Below are 19,340 nucleotides of genomic sequence, written 5' to 3'. Positions count from 1 at the left end.
ATGAATGTTTTGATCTGTTTGATAGGTAGTTATTACTGATTCAGTTTGATTTCATGAATGTTTTGGTTTTTTAGATAGTTATTTGTTACTGGATCTAGTTTGCTCTCATAAATGTTTTTGTTTGTTCGACAGGTACGTATTACTGGATCCAGTTTGCCTTCCTGTATGTTTTTTTTTGTTACTTATTATTTATTCAGTTTGCCTTCATGAATGTTTTGGTTTGTTCGATAGTTACTTATTATTTATTCAGTTTGCCTTCATGAATGTTTTGGTTTGTTCGATAGTTACTTATTATTTATCCAGTTTACCTTCATGAATGTTTTTGTTTGTTCGATAGTTCGTTTTTACGTGATCCAGCTTACCTTTAATAATGTTTTGTCTGATTTTAAAAAGAAGAAAGAATCACGCACACACGTGCGATTTGAAAATACGTCGTCAAAACTGATAAATATCTCTTACTACGCCGACAACATGTGATTTTAAAATACGTCGTCAACACTAATAGATATCTTTTACTTTGCCGACAACATGTGATTTATAAATACGTCGTCGAAGGTAATACATATCTCTTACTACATTGACATGATGGAATTTATTGAAAGTAATGCCACTTCTGTTCGTGTAGACGTAAGACACAGAGTTATGCTCGTTAGAAAGAGCCAAGGACTTACCTGCCTCTCTTGGCATCAACAGCGACAAATATGTCAAGGGAGTGATGAATCACTCTTTAGAATACAGCCTCAGGATTGGTTGAAATGATTGGCCACTTTTAACACTGAGCTACACTTTATATATATGGATTTATATTAATTTGGTGGCATTCTAGTCTTATTACAACATATATGATATCCAGTATATGTTTTATGAATATTCTCTTATACTGACGAATAGTGGTCTAAGTTATATTAGTCCTAATAGTTGTTAGAGGAGCTTATGCCTAATATTACAATAAAATATTTTTAAGTCTTAAGTTAAAAATATGTTCTTACAATAAATTACAATAGATTGTTTTCGTTAAGCTCTACCAGATATATCAATAAAACTTTTAGATATTGTATAAATACATACTTGTTAAACAAAGAACATCTGCTTTATATTAGTGCAAATACATTTATAAATATTCAAACTTTAATATTAACCGTCAATCCTAACTTTTTTTAAATTTGGAAATGAGCGATTCTTTTCCTTATGTTTGAAAATGCATAATTTTAATAGTTTAGCTCTATAAGGTTACTATTAAACAATGGTTAGTAACGATTCTGAGTAACGTACGTCGTATACGGCTACCAATATCTTCTAAATCGGTCTTTATATATTTAAGGTAAATCAAGTATTTAGTGTTTTTTTTTCATGTTTGAAAATAACATTGACCCTACTTGTGTTGGCTTGTTTTGAAGAAGATTCCCTGGGAGTCTTAGCTTGATTTATAAATTTCGAATTAAAGGACTTTCGAGATGTTACAACTCAATCTTTCGCAATTGCAACATCGATTCGGAGGAAGAAGTGATGTCTTTCAGGCTTTAAAACTATGATTCAAAACATGACTTGTTTCGAACACAGTGTTTACGCCTAATCAACGTCACTGCTTCACCAGTTTTGAATTTCAAAGCTATAATACTTAACTTCTTAAACTGCAAACGAACAGCACTAGAAGCTAATGTCTGGCTACTTTAAGTCTAGCCTAATTGATGACTTCTGGTATTGTCCGAATGGCCTTTGTAGGTAGTAATTTATGGCGAATATGATGCACTCTTTAAAAGCGATTTTTACCGAAATATAATATGAAATAAATTGTACTGGTGTTTTTTATCCAGCATAAAGTTTCACATAAGCTATTTGCTCTCTGTTTATTGCAGGAAATCGAATCCCAAAGTGCAGAGTTGTAATTTTACAAATTAACCACTGATGTCACTGAGGACTTCAAGATAAGAAACTGACTAGTTGAGAGGAATGTGAGGTAATTCATATGAAGCTAAACATGATTTTAATCAAAAAATTTTGGTCTCAATGAACTTACCCAATATTTCTGTTTCGGCATATAAAAATATCAGATATTAATATAGATACATATTTGTTCAAGGAGGTATTTTCATAGCACTTGCTGTGTCTAAGTAAGTTTGTAAGTAAAAAGAAAGTTATACATATTCTTTGTGTAAACTCATAATGTTAATTATAGACTGTTTCAAAGTACTATTAAATACAAGTGAATTAATTCTGAGCTTTCAATGATTGTCAGTTGCTAATTCCTGAGGATAAAAAAATAAAAAATTAGAAAATTAAAAAACAACAACTGTGAATAGCCAATAAGACAAAGAAGAGAGTCTATGGAGGGAAAAGTCACGAGAGTTTAGGGGGTATGAAAAAATGTAGAACAAAACGATATAAGGTTTCAGTGATGTCGAGAAAACCCACTTGAAGAGAAAAATATACATCTAAAAAACGGCTCGTTTGGGTTGAGAAATTTTTTTACGTAGAGGAGCGAACAACGTTTCGACCTTCTTCGGTCATCATCAGATTACCAAAGAAAGAAATAGGTAACTGGCCGGAAGCTGACCACATGTTTGAAAGGGGTTGTGTAACTGAATGTCGAAATGTAGAGGGCGTGCTTAGATGTTTGAATATATAGTTTTATATCATTTATTTTATTATTATTATTTCTTTATAAGGTTTGTTTATTGTTGTTGGGTTTTTAGCTTAAAGATACACTGTGAACTATTTGCACTTTGTTCCCACTCTGTCCATCATTAGGGATTGAGCCTCTTATTTTAGCGCTTTGATTTTGTAAATCTATCGGTAACAAACTGGGAACGTAAGCTAAATGAAAGTCGGTCAAACTTAAGGAAAAATACGGAAAAGAAAGAATGATTAGACGTGACGTTGTGTAAACAAAGAACAGCTCCGAACACATGGAAGAGCGGAGACGGTTAAGCAGTTCCGAAGACATGAAGAGCGGATACCGCATGGATAAACTGATGTGAAAATAGAAACGATAAAGAAACGAGAAGAGAAGCAAGGAAAAGGAAAATGAAGTGAGACACCAATAGGTGATGGAGATGAACAAATTAGAAATACCCAGGAGCAGGAGGTAATTTCTCCTACAGGAGAGAAATAAGTGTGGTTTAGAGAATCAAACCAAGTAGTAGATAATCTCTCCTTAAACATTATTCACAATTTTTAATTAATTGATGAGGTAAAAGAACAAGAAATGAAATAAAAATCTGAGTAAAATAGTTTTGTCGCTAGAAATCATGAAAAGGTAGATTTACTGTTACTATACGATTTCTGTGTTTTATGTTTTTCTTATAGCAAAGAAGCCACATGGAGCTATCTGCTGAGTCCACCGAAGGGAATCGAACCCTTCATTGTAGGGTTATAAATCCATAGACTTACCGCTGTACCAAGGGGGAAGACATATGATTTTTATTACATAGAATGTGTTATGAGATTATTTAATAAGAATATAAAATAGTGCATACAAAATACACACACGCACGTACACATATATTAGCAAAACTAACGAAGAAAATAAATGTTTTATAAAGTGTAAGCAGTCAACTGTATTTAACCTGTTATTTTCCTTAAAATCTAATGGAATAAATAGTTAGTTTTAGCAGATACAAAATATATAATTAACATTCATTTAAACCGAGAACAAAATCATTTATTGGTATAAGTTTATTTTAATGATTGAAATTCTTAAGTTCACAGTCTTTATAGTCATGCAAAATATTGTGGAGAAAGTAATCTTATGAGCAATCGAGACTGTCAGGTCAGATTTGTTCAAACTGTATCACAAACTACAGAACGAAATATAGCATTTTATAGCGGTGTCGTTACTGGCCGGTGTGAGATTAATCCTACAATGCTGCTTTAAAATACCCGAACCACTCGTGGATTACTGTCTATATCTTGGAGCCATTTTCTTTCTGTGCCTGAAACTGAAACATACTGGAAAATACTATTGAAATATTATACGCAGATTTTAAGTACTATGTACTTCATTATGTGACAAGATGTGTGTAAATATGCCCATCAATTTCTAATGCGCATGTGTGATTCTCTATATCTTTTACTTTTTATCAGTCCTTACGATCAAAAGATTACAGGTTGTTTCTCATTAAAACTGTCAGCTTCTGGGCCTAAAGCCTGTGTTATTCCTATAGTCATTACATAAAAAATAGAATTTTACAAATAGGTTGATAAATTAGCAAACATGGTTTACAGGAACTTAATCGTAAAATCACCAAGACCGTTAAGTAGATTGTTCACTGTAATACACAACTAGGGCGACGTCTATTTAATCGAGGATTGTGAATAAACTAAAACCTGGTTTGACAGAATATATTAAACCCACGAAATAAATACGATTGTTCAAAAACAACAACAGCAACAAAATACAGGCAACCAATCACAAGGTCAGTTGTAAGAATACAGTTAACAATCCAGAAATTGGTTGGTACTTTTACGTGTAAATCTTTTCTATAGCACCTGATTTTAAGTACATTTAAAACTACTTATTGCAAATGTTACTTAAGCAAATCCTACCTGTTACTACCGTGTGAAGGGACTTCTTCGAACGTAACTACTGGGCTTCTCTTTATATTTTCGGCCACAAGGTTTTGTTCTTCAAGAATATTGAGGTAAGCAGGAGCAGATGTTGCTTGGTGAACACTCATTTTTTTCTCGGTGGATTCAGTTGGGCCTGGTTCATCTAGTCGCATGCTAGCTGACCTTACAGCCGGGGAAGGGCTTGGCCACTCTCTTACGTCACTCTTAGCATCATAACTTATTTCCTTCGTAGACGACTCGGGCTTTGCGCTAGAAATGCTGGGACTTCGAGACAGTTGTATAGAAGTCTTGGCAGTCAAACTAGCAGCGGAACTTGTCTCGCTAACGGTGGTAGGAAACGTCCGTTTCATTGAAGACCGCGAAGGAGATTCGTTCGAACCTTTCTTGCTTAATGACGAAGTCCCACTAGGTGTTCGACGACGGTACATGCTCTTACGAAAAGAGGCTTCTAACTCTAAGTTCTTTCTTTTCATTCTAACACTATAAGAGCGAACAGGCAACATTGTGTCGATCAGGCTAAGTGTCGCTTTTTGTAATGACAAGAGGAAGTGTCGAGGTTACTCGAGTAAAAGAATAGAAAACATTTTCTAAATCACCTTCTTATTCAGATAGAAGTACGTATTTTTTTTTCTCTTTAGGCCATTTGAACAAAACATAATGGAAATATGAAGTACTTTAAAACCAAGAAATTTTCGCTACTTTAAACTCATGTAGGTCGTGCGTGATATCAAAAGGACAAACATTCTACTGTCATATTTCATATCTTTAGTTTAAGAAGAAATATCAGACGAAGTTATTCTATGTATTCAAACAGATTTACATTATGTTTGAAGAGTGCGAGTCAGGCCTGTGCCGCCATCTTCACATATTTGCCTCAGGTTATGAGCTCCTGTTTTTCCAGCAATATCCAGAATTTATTAAAGTCAACCAACAAACATCTGTAAACAGCTTAAGACAAGAACCGTGATGCTGTTACCGGGTGGGTATCCAAGGTTGAGAACTATGCGAGTTCCTGTACTCCCAGAATTATTCAAAGTTTATTAGAGTCAATCAACAACTTTCCGTAAACAGCTTAAGACGAGAACCGTGACGCCGTTACCAGAGGGGTGTCCAAGGTTGAGGATTGAGTGAGTCGCTACTCTTGCTGAATTTTTCAGTTTATCAACAGTCAACTAACAAAGAACCAGTAATCACGAATGTTATAAGGTCTATTTTTACTCTCTGGTGGTCTTTCCGTCAGAGTGGACTTTGGTCACGCAACGCTACTTACAGGAACGTCATCTGATGTGAGTGTGGGCGAGCGAGAAAAGTACGTTCGCAAATGTCGACCACTTAACAAGCTTCCTCACTTCGTGTTTCTAGTCACCACAACAGAAGCCTGGTTCTTCTTCACCATATTAAGTCTAAGCTAGATCAATACCCTTTACTGAAGTGCTCACCTACCTTTATGATGCGGTACAGACTAGCTCACTGATTTGAGTACTTCGGTACTTGTTGCATCGCATTTATCAAATAGTTCCAAACGTAACATGTTAACTATTTCTAGTCTCACTTCTTTACAGAACTGCTCAAGCAACAAAATATGTTACGTTCAAGAAAGACAACTTAGACGTTAGTAAAAAATTGCGTGTCTAAATGTATCCATCTTTTTTTTTTGGGGGAGGTTAAATCTTATTGATTCCATATATGTAAATTTATAGTCTTCGTATTTCGTCACAGATCCAATGCGGAAGTATCAGATAACATGCTCATAAAAATGGGTTGATGTAAATACTCATTAGAAATGTATCTATAATGAATTCGTTAGAAGATTAAAGAAACACTTTAACCTTTTCGGCAAATCAATCGAAAATTTCGATCGAGTTTCGAACAAATTTTTTTACAAATAAAGAGTAAACTTTTATTCTACAGGAGAAAAAGAAACTCGATTAATAATTAATCGATATCTATCGTTAAGTAGTAACGAAATAAAGACGTAGAGTTCCTTTTCTACCAGGAGTAAGCTTTCGAATAATATCTTACTCGATTTGTACCCAAACACAAGTTTGTTTGTTTTTTCCTCAAAACGTTTAGTTAATCACAAAATGACATCTTAATCACAAACAGAGCACTTTGGAAACACTCTTATCATCATTAACTTTAACGTCTTGAAATATCTTCTTTCTCGTTCTGCTACAAATGTTTCCAAAACTTCGGGCAAAAATATTGGAAATGATATGGAATTGAATCTGTAAATGAACCAGCGATAAAACAGCTGGTTTGGCTCACTATTCTTAAAACTCTGATAGAAACGCAGAGAAAAATTTTCAGAAGGCTTTCTGTTTTCATTCAATGAGATAGTTTTTAAATGAGAGGAAAGATATCAATTGTTTAAACCTCGAAAATATCTCGGCAATAGCAGCTAACCCTCACTAAGAATGTCGAGTCATGTCTATGTCTCGCGCATTGCCCGACGTTCTCACGAGGCGAGTCTCACGCCTTTGCGCATCTGTGGTAAATGATACGACTTCAGCCAATCAGAAGTTTTCATTTTTGCTAGCTTCCTCTTAATACAAAGGTTTCCTAATACCTGTTTACAGATTAACATGTTTCAGACATTGTTCTTTGTCTGTTCTACGATACTGTTGCAAGCGAAATAATTTTGTACAGGTTGTACGTTTGTGCGCTGTGTGCTTTTTTTTACACCCCTCCCCTTATCTCGTTTTATTTGACATGTTTAAACGTAGAACTAAATAAAGCAGAGTTCTTCCATACGAACAGGTGGTACTCTGAAAACTAATAGTACATTGGTTGATACTTGTTGTTCAGATCCTGAGAAATTCACTCGTATATCTGGAATTAATACATCAGTTTATGGGGTCGGCACGGCTCGATGTTTAAGGCACTCAACTCGTAATTCGCGGGTTCGAATCATTGTCACACCAAACATGCTCGTTCTTTCAGCCATGGGGGCGTTATAAGTGACGATCAATCCCATTATTTTTGGTAAGAGAGTAGCTCAGAAGGTGAGGTGGTGATGACTAGCTGCGCTCCCTTTAGTCTTACACTGCTAAATTAGGGACAGCTAGCGGAGATAGCCTTCGTGTAGCTTTGTGCGAAATTCAAAAACAAACAAACAAATACACCAGTTTGTTATTTTATTTCCACAGAACAAGAGATGCACTAGTTGAGACAGCTTATCTGAAGAGTGGTACAAAGTACAAAGAAACTCTTTAGCAAATTTCTTACATTAAGTAAGTTTTTAACATTTGTCGGTATTAACTCTAAAATATGATATATACAATTACGTTACTAGAAATCTTGATTTCAATAATATCTCGCTGATAGTAATGTTACATCTCACTAATAATAGTGCAATAATTTGTCAATATCAGTGCAACATCTCAATAATATTGGTGCTGCAACTCGCTGATATCATTACTACGTCTCGCTAATATTAGTGCTACATTTTCTTATTATTAATGTTGCATCTCGCTAACTCATTAGCGAGAAAATTTGTGACATAAGTAAGTTGTGTTACATTATTAGAAAATGTATAATGCAAATGTTAAATCGTAAAGAAGAAATATGAAAGAATATGGGCATATAAAGGTACTGATGAAATGTCTTAATTAAAATCTGAAACAAAATTAACAGTTATTAATTAGTAGCCTATACTTTTGTTATTAAGTTGTTAGTTATTAGTTAGTAGCCTATACTTTAGCTATTAAGTTGTTAGTTATTAGTTAGTAGCCTATACTTTAGTTATTAAGTTGTTAGTTATTAGTTTGTAGCCTATACTTTAGTTATTAAGTTGTTAGTTATTAGTTTGTAGCCTATACTTTAGTTATTAAGTTGTTTCTGACCTTTTAGTTACTAAGTAATTAAGGTTAAGTGTCAAAGAACTGTATGGCGTGTATTCCAAAGTCACAAAGCTTGTGCATGCAAGTGTAAATAAACTCCATCAGGGAACTTTTGTCATTTTTAAACCCAATACAAAGAAAAATCAACAACAAATGAACTAGCTTTTCAAACGTTTCGTTCAGGTTCACGTATGGCAACAGAAACACAGACATGTTGACGTTGACCCGTGGATTGGAATTGAAGAGGTTGTACACCCGCAGAGTGACGAGAGTGTATTAGAATATTTACAACGGCTCGATCGTAAATTGAACTTTAGGATATCGTAAATAACAGTATAAAACAAACACGGCTAATTACGCTTGTTAAATCTTAAGAGCAGTTGCGAAAAACAGCTTTATTCGTTATGTTCCATTCAGTGTATCTCTTACGTGACGTTTCATTTTGTCTCTCAAAAAGCCATATAGCCAAGAAAGATCTACACAAAACACGGAACAGCTTGTCTCACGTCTCGATGTTAGAGACTTTACATTTTACACATCAGTGTTACATCTACAGTCTTAAATAGTCTTTTGACAGTAACACTGACCAGCAATGGATCTTTAACGGAAGATCAGGATATTGTTAGGCTTAAAATGGCCTAAAAGTGTATTGAAACTAGGCAGGCTTATGGATTAAGCAACGAAAATAACACGAGAATTTCGTGATAGGAATTTAGCGTTTAAAGAAATGAAACTGTCCTCAACAGGAGTGGGTATTAAGATATGTTGCTACTCCCCTTCGCGTCGCCTGCGATAATTTTGTTTCATTACGTTCGTGGGATATTTAACCTTTTGCTGGAGAGGTTGAACCTACGTTGTCCAATGAGATTAAGGACTAATGAAGATATGGGAGAAGAAAAACATGTCCAACGGGTTAGAGGGCAGAGTGTTTGTTTGTTTTTTGAATCTCGCGCAAAGCTACACGAAGGCTATCTGCGCTAGTCGTCTCTAATTAAACAGAGTATCACTAAATGGAAAGCAGCTAGTCATAACCACCCACCGCCAACTCTTGGGCTACTCTTTTACCAACGAATAGTAGAATTGCGATCAATTAATAACACCCTCACGGCTGAAAGGGCAAGCATGTTTGGTGCGACGGGGATTCAAACCCGCGACCCTCAGATTACGTGTCGAGTGCCTTAACCACCTGGCCATTTCTCTAAGAATTCATCTTATCCTTAATGGTGTTTAGATTCTGCATATGATTTCGAACTACTTATTCTTCAGTGCTTTCTCTGTAGGCTCGACTAGTTTGTTTGTCCTTCTTATAATTTCACTCAAAGCCACACGAGACCTATGTGCTCTAGCCGTCCCTAATTTAGCAGCGTAAGACTAAAGAGAAGGCAGATAGTCATCACCACCCACCGCTAACTCTTGGGTTTTTCTTTTATTAACGAATAGTGGGATTGGTTGTTACATTATAACGCCCTTTCATTGTTATAACGCCCCCACGGCTGAAAGGGCGAGCATGTTTGGTATGACGAGAAATCGAACCCGCGGCCCTCAAACTACGAGTCGAGTGTCATACCCACATGCCTATGATGGGCCATTAATATAATGAAAGGTACACTAAAGTATCGCATATTGTACGTCTACAGGAGTTACGGCTACTTGTTGCACTACGGTTATAACAGTAAATGTTTATGTTATTATAGCGTTTACGGAACTCATAACAATTTGTTGGACTATAGTTTAAAAAAGTAAAGTTTTCTTTATGTTTCTACATTGTCTACATAAGTTACAACTATTTGTCATGTATGGTTTTAACACTAAACGTTTGTGCTTCTTTATCGCCTATAGGAGTTGCAATTATTTGTTGTACTATGGTTAAAAACAGTAAAAGATTGTTTGTGTGTCTGTAGCGTTTAAAGTAGTCAAAAATTATTTGTTGAAATATGGTTATAACAGTAAAAACTGTGTTGCAATAGCGACTTAAGGAGTTACGGCTACTTGTTGCACTACGGTTATAAATTAAATGTTTATCTTATTATAGCTTCTACGGGAGTCACAACTATTTGTTGCACTATTGTTATAGCAGTAAAAGTTTATGTTACTATAGTGTCTACAGGAGTTACGGCTAATTGTTGCACAATGGTTATAACGGTGAAAGTTTATGTTACTTTAGCGTCTGCATGAATTACGGCTACTAGTTGCACAATGGTTATAACGGTGAAAGTTTATGTTACTATAGTGTCTACAGAAGTTACAGCTACTTGTTACAATACGGTTATAACGGTAAAAGTTTATGTTACTATAGCGTCTATAGGAGTTATGGCTATTTGTTGCAATATGGTTATAACGGTAAAAGTTTATGTTACTTTAGCGTCTGCATGAGTTACGGCTACTTGTTGCACAATGGTTATAACGGTAAAACTTTATGTTACTATAGTGTCTACAGAAGTTACAGCTACTTGTTGCACAATGGTTATAACGGTAAAAATTTATGTTACTATAGTGTCCATAGGAGTTACGGCCACTTGTTGCACAATGGTTATAACGGTGAAAGTTTATGTTACTATAGCGTCTACAGACGTTACAGATACTTCTTGCACAATGGTTATAACGGTAAAAGTTTATGTTACTTTAGCGTCTACATGCGTTACGACTACTTGTTGCACAATGGTTATAACGGTAAAAGTTTATGTTACTATAGTGTCTACAGAAGTTACAGCTACTTGTTGCACAATGGTTATAACGGTAAAAGTTTATGTTACTATAGCGTCTACATGAGTTACAGCTACTTGTTGCACAATGGTTATAACGGTAAACGTTTATGTTACTATAGCGTCTATATGAGTTACAGCTACTTGTTGCACAATGGTTATAACGGTAAAAGTTTATGTTACTATAGCGTCTAAAAATGTTACAGCTACTTGTTGCACAATGGTTATAATGGTAAACGTTTATGTTACTATAGTGTCCATAAAAGTTACGGCCACTTGTTGCACAATGGTTATAACGGTGAAAGTTTATGTTACTTTAACGTTTGCATGAGTTACGGCTACTTGTTGCACAATGGTTATAACGGTAAAAGTTTATGTTACTATAGAGTCTACAGAAGTTACAGCTACTTGTTGCACAATGGTTATAATGGTAAAAGTTTATGTTACTGTAGCGTCTAAGAAAGTTACAGCTACTTGTTGCACAATGGTTATAACGGTAAAAGTTTATGTTACTATAGTGTCCATAGGAGTTACGGCCACTTGTTGCACAATGGTTATAACGGTGAAAGTTTATGTTACTTTAGCGTCTACATGCGTCACGGCTACTTGTTGCACAATGGTTATAATGGTAAAAATTTATGTTACTATAGTGTCTACAGAAGTTACAGCTACTTGTTGCACAATGGTTATAATGGTAAAAGTTTATGTTACTGTAACGTCTAAAAAAGCTACAGCTACTTGTTGCACAATGGTTATAGCGGTAAATAATTATGTTACTATAGCGTCTACATGAGTTACAGCCACTTGTTGCACAATGGTTATAACGGTAAAAGTTTATGTTACTATAGCGTCTATAGGAGTTACAGCCACTTGTTGCACAATGGTTATAACGGTAAAAGTTTATGTTACTATAGCGTCTAAAAAGTTACGACTACTTGTTGCACAATGGTTATAATGGTAAAAGTTTATGTTACTGTAACGTCTAAAAAAGCTACAGCTACTTGTTGCACAATGGTTATAACAGTAAAAGTTTATGTTACTATAGCGTCTACATGAGTTACAGCTACGTGTTGCACAATAACGGTAAACGTTTATGTTACTATAGCGTCTAAAAAAGTTACAGCTACTTGTTGCACAATGGTTATAACGGTAAAAGTTTATGTTACTGTAGCGTCTAAGAAAGCTACAGCTACTTGTTGCACAATGGTTATAACGGTAAAAATTTATGTTTCTATAGTGTCTACAGATGTTACAGCTACTTGTTGCACAATGGTTATAATTGTAAAAGTTTATGTTACTATAGCGTCTACAGACGTTACAGATACTTGTTGCACAATGGTTATAACGGTAAAAGTTTATGTTACTTTAGCGTCTACATGCATTACGGCTACTTGTTGCACAATGGTTATAACGGTAAAAGTTTATGTTACTCTAACGTCTAAAAAAGCTACAGCTACTTGTTGCACAATGGTTATAACGGTAAAAGTTTATGTTACTATAGCGTCTACATGAGTTACAGCTACGTGTTGCACAATAACGGTAAACGTTTATGTTACTATAGCGTCTATAGGAGTTACAGTTACTTGTTGCACAATGGTTATAACGGTAAAAGTTTATGTTACTGTAGCGTCTAAGAAAGCTACAGCTACTTGTTGCACAATGGTTATAACGGTAAAAATTTATGTTTCTATAGTGTCTACAGAAGTTACAGCTACTTGTTGCACAATGGTTATAACGGTAAAAGTTTATGTTACTCTAACGTCTAAAAAAGCTACAGCTACGTGTTGCACAATGGTTATAACGGTAAAAGTTTATGTTACTATAGCGTCTACATGAGTTACAGCTACGTGTTGCACAATAACGGTAAACGTTTATGTTACTATAGCGTCTATAGGAGTTACAGCCACTTGTTGCACAATGGTTATAACGGTAAAAGTTTATGTTACTATAGCGTCTATAGAAGTTACAGCCACTTGTTGCACAATGGTTATAACGGTAAAAGTTTATGTTACTATAGCGTCTACATGAGTTACAGCTACTTGTTGCACAATGGTTATAACGGTAAAAGTTTATGTTACTATAGCGTCTATAGGAGTTACAGCCACTTGTTGCACAATGGTTATAACGGTAAAGTTTATGTTAGTGTCTAGTTACAGCTACTTGTCAATGGTTATAATGGTAAAGTTTATGTTACTGTAACGTTACAGCCACTTGTTGCACAATGGTTATAACGGTAAAAATGTTACTATAGCGTCTACATGAGTTACAGCTACAGCGTCTAACGGTAAACGTTTATGTTACTATAGCGTCTATGTTACAGCACAATGGTTATAACGGTAAAAGTTTATGTTACTATAGCGTCTATAGGAGTTACAGCCACTTGTTGCACAATGGTTATAACGGTAAAAGTTTATGTTACTATAGCGTCTAAAAAGTTACGACTACTTGTTGCACAATGGTTATAACGGTAAAAGTTTATGTTACTATAGTGTCTACAGAAGTTACAGCTACTTGTTGCACAATGGTTACAATGGTAAAAGTTTATGTTACTGTAACGTCTAAAAAAGCTACAGCTACTTGTTGCACAATGGTTATAACGGTAAAAGTTTATGTTACTATAGCGTCTACATGAGTTACAGCTACGTGTTGCACAATAACGGTAAACGTTTATGTTACTATAGCGTCTAAAAAAGTTACAGCTACTTGTTGCACAATGGTTATAACGGTAAAAATTTATGTTTCTATAGTGTCTACAGAAGTTACAGCTACTTCTTGCACAATGGTTATAATGGTAAAAGTTTATGTTACTATAGCGTCTACAGACGTTACAGATACTTGTTGCACAATGGTTATAACGGTAAAAGTTTATGTTACTTTAGCGTCTACATGCGTTACGGCTACTTGTTGCACAATGGTTATAACGGTAAAAGTTTATGTTACTCTAACGTCTAAAAAAGTTACAGCTACTTGTTGCACAATGGTTATAACGGTAAAAGTTTATGTTACTCTAACGTCTAAAAAAGCTACAGCTACTTGTTGCACAATGGTTATAACGGTAAAAGTTTATGTTACTATAGCGTCTACATGAGTTACAGCTACGTGTTGCACAATAACGGTAAACGTTTATGTTACTATAGCGTCTATAAGAGTTACAGCTACTTGTTGCACAATGGTTATAACGGTAAAAGTTTATGTTACTATAGCGTCTAAAAAGTTACAGCTACTTGTTGCACAATGGTTATAATGGTAAAAGTTTATGTTACTGTAGCGTCTAAGAAAGCTACAGCTACTTGTTGCACAATGGTTATAACGGTGAAAGTTTATGTTACTATAGCGTCTACAGACGTTACAGCTACTTGTTGCACAATGGTTATAACGGTAAAAGTTTATGTTACTATAGCGTCTACAGAAGTTACAGCTACTTGTTCCACAATGGTTATAAAGGTAAAAGTTTATGTCACTGTAACGTCTAAAAAAGCTACAGTTACTTGTTGCACAATGGTTATAAAGGTAAAAGTTTATGTCACTGTAACGTCTAAAAAAGCTACAGTTACTTGTTGCACAATGGTTATAACGGTAAAAATTTATGTTACTGTAGCGTCTACAGACGTTACAGATACTTGTTGCACAATGGTTATAACGGTAAATATTTATGTTACTGTAGCGTCTACATGAATTACGGCTACTTGTTGCACAATGGTTATAACGGTAAAAGTTTATGTTACTATAGCGTCTAAAAAAGTTACAGCTACTTGTTGCACAATGGTTATAACGGTAAAAGTTTATGTTATTTTAGCGTCTACATGCGTTACGACTACTTGTTGCACAATGGTTATAACGGTAAAAGTTTATGTTACTATAGCGTCTATAGGAGTTACGGCTACTTGTTGCAATATGGTTATAACGGTAGAAGTTTATGTTACTATAGCGTCTACATTCGTTACAGCAACTTGTTGCACAATGGTTATAACGGTAAAAGTTTATGTTGCTATAGCGTCTACAGACGTTACAGCTACGTATTGCACAATGGTTATAAAGGTAAAATTTTATGTTACTATAGCGTCTACATGAGTTACGGCTACTAGTTGCACAATGGTTATAAAGGTAAAAGTTTATGTTACTATAGCGACTATACAGCTACGTGTTGGACAATAACGGTAAACGTTTATGTTACTATAGCGTCTATAGGAGTTACAGATACTTGTTGCACAATGGTTATAACGGTAAAAGTTTATGTTACTATAGCGTCTAGAAAAGTTACAGCTACTTGTTGCACAATGGTTATAACGGTAAAAGTTTATGTTACTATAGCGTCTATAGGAGTTACGGCTACTTGTTGCCCAATGGTTATAACAGTAAAAGGAAGAGGCATGTTAATATGTTTTCCACTTATTTACTGAAGGCGTTTTTTGATAAACAACGTAACGTCGCCATAGAAACTGTTGAGTGCTTCTGTGCACCGTTTCTGTCTTCATACAGTTGTAGAAAAGATTGTTTCGTTCAGTTAAGTTATGGAACGTTAGAGTAAAAATTAATGATTTTCGTCTTTAATTAAATTTCTGTTCTTCGTCTTTTGTATTATGTTGGAGAAAAAAAAAAAGAAATCATTTAAGAGTAAAAAAAACTTCCTGAGAATTACTGATAAGTGTGGAAACACATGATCGTGTTCAGGGAATAAATCAAAGACAGAAGTGTCTTAGAATTCTACGATTTTTATATTGAGATATTTTATTTATTCGTGTATAATGAAAGGCTGTAATATGCTATGAACTTGGTTTTAGCCTTCGAAATGTGCACTGAGAAATAACGAAATATTAACAAATTTCCAGATAAAGATATGTTATAAATAATCCATTTTGAAATTCATATTTCTGCTGATTCTAGCCTTCAACACTCGAAAGTGATGTTATAATAACAAACTACAAATAGCTATTAACCAGTATGGATTTAGCTGTTGTTTTTCTCAGATTTTTTTCTGGACTATTATATAAACTTTGTGTTTTTCACTCATTAAAATTACTTCGAATGGATTAGTTTCTTCACACGTGGTTGGCAAATGAATCGAAGTTTCTTGGACTTTTGTTTTATACTGTATACAACTATCAAGTTACAGAAATTATTATTTTATAAGAAACAAATTTATTTGTCGTTTCACACTTTAGCTATATGTTTGATAATTAATCCTTCTTATATCTTACCGCGTGAGGTCGCTGGTGTTATACTCTTCTGTAATTTTTTTTTTTTTGCAATTTGTTTCCTGTGCATTCCGGTGACATTTAGGAAATTCAGAAGAAAGGAAACTAGTTTAACAGAAATAAGGGTATTGCGGTAAACTTGTTTCAGTCGTAAAGCGGTTATTGACGGTAGTAACAGTTGACTATCAGTGTTAACCAACGACGAGAAGAAACCTGTATTTGGCTGATAAGAATTAATATTTCACCAGCAGCTCCTGGTAATGAAGACGGAGAGAGCCTTCTAATTAAAAACAACAGCTAAGGTATGTACGTATGCAGATAAGTGAGCGTGTGTACATAACGTATTGTTTTAACTCTTTGAAATAGCCTTTAACGGACTTTTTTATATTGTAGTCGAATTGTCGTTTCTTTGAAAGTCACTTTGTCAAACAAAAAAGTAATAAACAAAACACATACATACACTTATATAAAAGTCAACAGAGAATAATTTCATATAATTGATATAAAGGCCCCGGCATGGCCAGATGGTTAAGGCGTTCGACTGTAAATCTGAGGGTGACAGGTTTGAATCCCCGTCGCAACAAACATGCTCGCCCTTTCAGCCGTGGGGGCGTTATAATGTATCGATCAGTCCCACTATTTATTGTTAAAGGGTAACCGAAGAGATGGCGGTGGGTGGTGATGACTAGCTGCTAAATTTGGGGCAGCTAGCGCAGGTAGCTCTCGCGTAGCTTTGCGCGAAATTCAAAAACAAACAAACTGATATATATATGTAATTAAGTATCAAAGCTAATTGTTTTATTTTATACAATTACGATGCGTGTATACATATATATATTCTCACACACATAATGCCGCACACAACATTTCTTGCAGCATAATACAAGCATGTATTCTGAAAATGTACCATAAACAAACACATTTATTCATTTATTACATGGTAAACAAACTTACACCTATCTAAGGTAATATAAACACATGCAATTCAGTTACTATAATGTAAACGCCCTCTTATATTTGATAATATTAGAGCATGCTCAATTTTTACCTATAGTAATCCAAATACAAAAATGTACTTAAAGTAATATTAATACACGTAATTATACAAGGTCACGACTCATGGAGAAGACGGAGTGTGTGTACTACATGTTAGAGTGCCGGAAATAAAAATCTTAGGACACACGTCCGCATCCTGGTGTAACAAGATCGAACTACGAGCTTTGGGCAAGGGAATCCGGTGGTTAGGGATCTCGGGTTTGAATCACCGTCACCAAGCGTGCTTGCCCTTTTCGGTCGTGGGTGCGCTATAATGTGACGGTTAACCCTACTATACGATAGTTAAACAGTAGTAAAAGAGTTGGCGATTGGTAGTGTTGACTTCCTCCCTAGTCTATCTCTACTGACTTAAAGACGACTAGTGCAAAGATGTCTCACATAGATGTACATGAAATTCAAACAAAGCAAACCAAACCTGGGGACAACTATTTGGTTAAAGTTAGGGATGAGTGATGCTGACGAATCAGTTCCACATTAGAAACGGCTTCATGCAAACATATGAAACAACCAAGCAAAAACAAATGTGGTTTTATAACCTTAATCCACCATGTTCTTCAAATCCCTGTCACATCAAACATGCTCTCCCTTTCAGCAGTGGGGGCGTTATAATGTTTCGGTCAATCCCACTATTCGTTGGTAAAAAAGTAGCCCAAGAGTTGGCGGTTGGTGGTGAGGACTAGCTGCCTTCCCTCTAGTCTTACATTGCTAAATTAGGGACGGCTAGCGCAGATAGCCGTCGAGTAACTTTGCGCGAAATTCAAAGCAAACCAAACCAGATCACTATGTTCTCACTAATGCTGAGTTCTACAGGAGTTTAGGGTCCATGGTTAGGGCATTTGACTCGTAATCTGAGGGTTTCATGTTCAAATCCCCGTCACACCAAACATACTCGTTCTTTTACCCGGGGGACGTTATTTTGTGACGGTCAATCTCACTGTTCGTTGGTAAAAGAGTAGCCTAAAAGTTGGCAATGGCTGGTGATGATTAGCTGCCTTCCCTCTAGTCTTACACTGCTAAATTAGGGACGGGTGGTTGCAGATAGCCCTCGCGTAGCTTTGCGCATTGGCTAACTAAACAGGAATTTGCAATAAAATTTTGAAATTCGTATTATTGACATTGAAAGAGGCAATTGTTCTCTTACGTATATATAATGTACAATTTTTCCAAACTCGTGATACTTCATACTGTTAATTGGAACCATGGCGACAATTAATTTGAATTTTAGATCAAATACTTGAGCTCTACTACCAGAAAAAGAACTTATTACTGATATATTACGGTGTACGTAGTTTATTTTTCTATAGAATAGAGGGCGCATTTTGCTTTTTATGCTGCTGCCAGAAAAAGGAAAAAAAATGGAAAAATTTGTATAAAATCTTGACTCCAGGGCAGGGGTGTGACCACGAATTGTGATGTTCTATGATGAAAGAACCATTTTTAAAATATGTAATGTCAAAAACTGACATTACAGGTTTTGTTCAGCGGAACACCTCGAGTTTTATCTTAATATTCCTTTTCACATATTCAGAGAAAACTAGGTCATAACAGAACAATTAACTAAATAAAGCGACCGATAACACTGCCATGCTTTCGTTAGTACTGTAAAAATAATTCATTTTACACTCCCCAGTTTGAAATCCTTTGTTCTTCTGGTTGTAAGTGGTTCTTAAACAAAATATATTTGACTTTGCGTTGATATCACTTACTATTCTTAAACATATCTGAGAGAGAAACTTTGACGGCTTATTTATATTTCTAAAGATTTTGAAAATCTTACACGACTCGGTTTATAGAAAATAGAATATCGAGAAAAAAAAAGAATGATTCGATACTGAAATTAATTTCTTTAGCCTTCTAAGCCTTCTAAGCCTTCTAGTGTCACAGTGGAATGTCTGCAGACACACACTGCTAGAAACCGAGTTTCGATACCCTTAATGGGCGGTGCACAAATAACACATTGTGTAGCTTTGTGCTTA

General features: G+C 35.2%; 2 protein-coding genes across 2 annotated transcripts in view; both read right to left on the bottom strand.

The window, feature by feature from the left end:
- The window catches only part of LOC143245489 (voltage-dependent calcium channel type A subunit alpha-1-like), a 201,242-nt gene that overhangs the window by 61,346 nt on the left and 120,556 nt on the right, over window positions 1–19,340 (bottom strand). The window lies entirely within an intron of this gene.
- LOC143242986 (uncharacterized) lies at window positions 3,617–6,182 on the bottom strand. Its single transcript, XM_076486597.1, has 2 exons — window positions 4,546–6,182; window positions 3,617–3,938 (listed from the first exon to the last, which is right to left on the bottom strand). Exons 1-2 carry the CDS (start codon window positions 5,070–5,072, stop codon window positions 3,896–3,898), a joined length of 570 nt encoding a protein of 189 aa, XP_076342712.1. The 5' UTR covers window positions 5,073–6,182; the 3' UTR covers window positions 3,617–3,895.

This window comes from Tachypleus tridentatus, chromosome 2, assembly GCF_004210375.1.
Source record: "Tachypleus tridentatus isolate NWPU-2018 chromosome 2, ASM421037v1, whole genome shotgun sequence".
NCBI lineage: Eukaryota > Metazoa > Arthropoda > Merostomata > Xiphosura > Limulidae > Tachypleus > Tachypleus tridentatus.
Note: the sequence above shows the minus strand (reverse complement) of the source record. Positions and strands in the feature narration are given on the sequence as shown.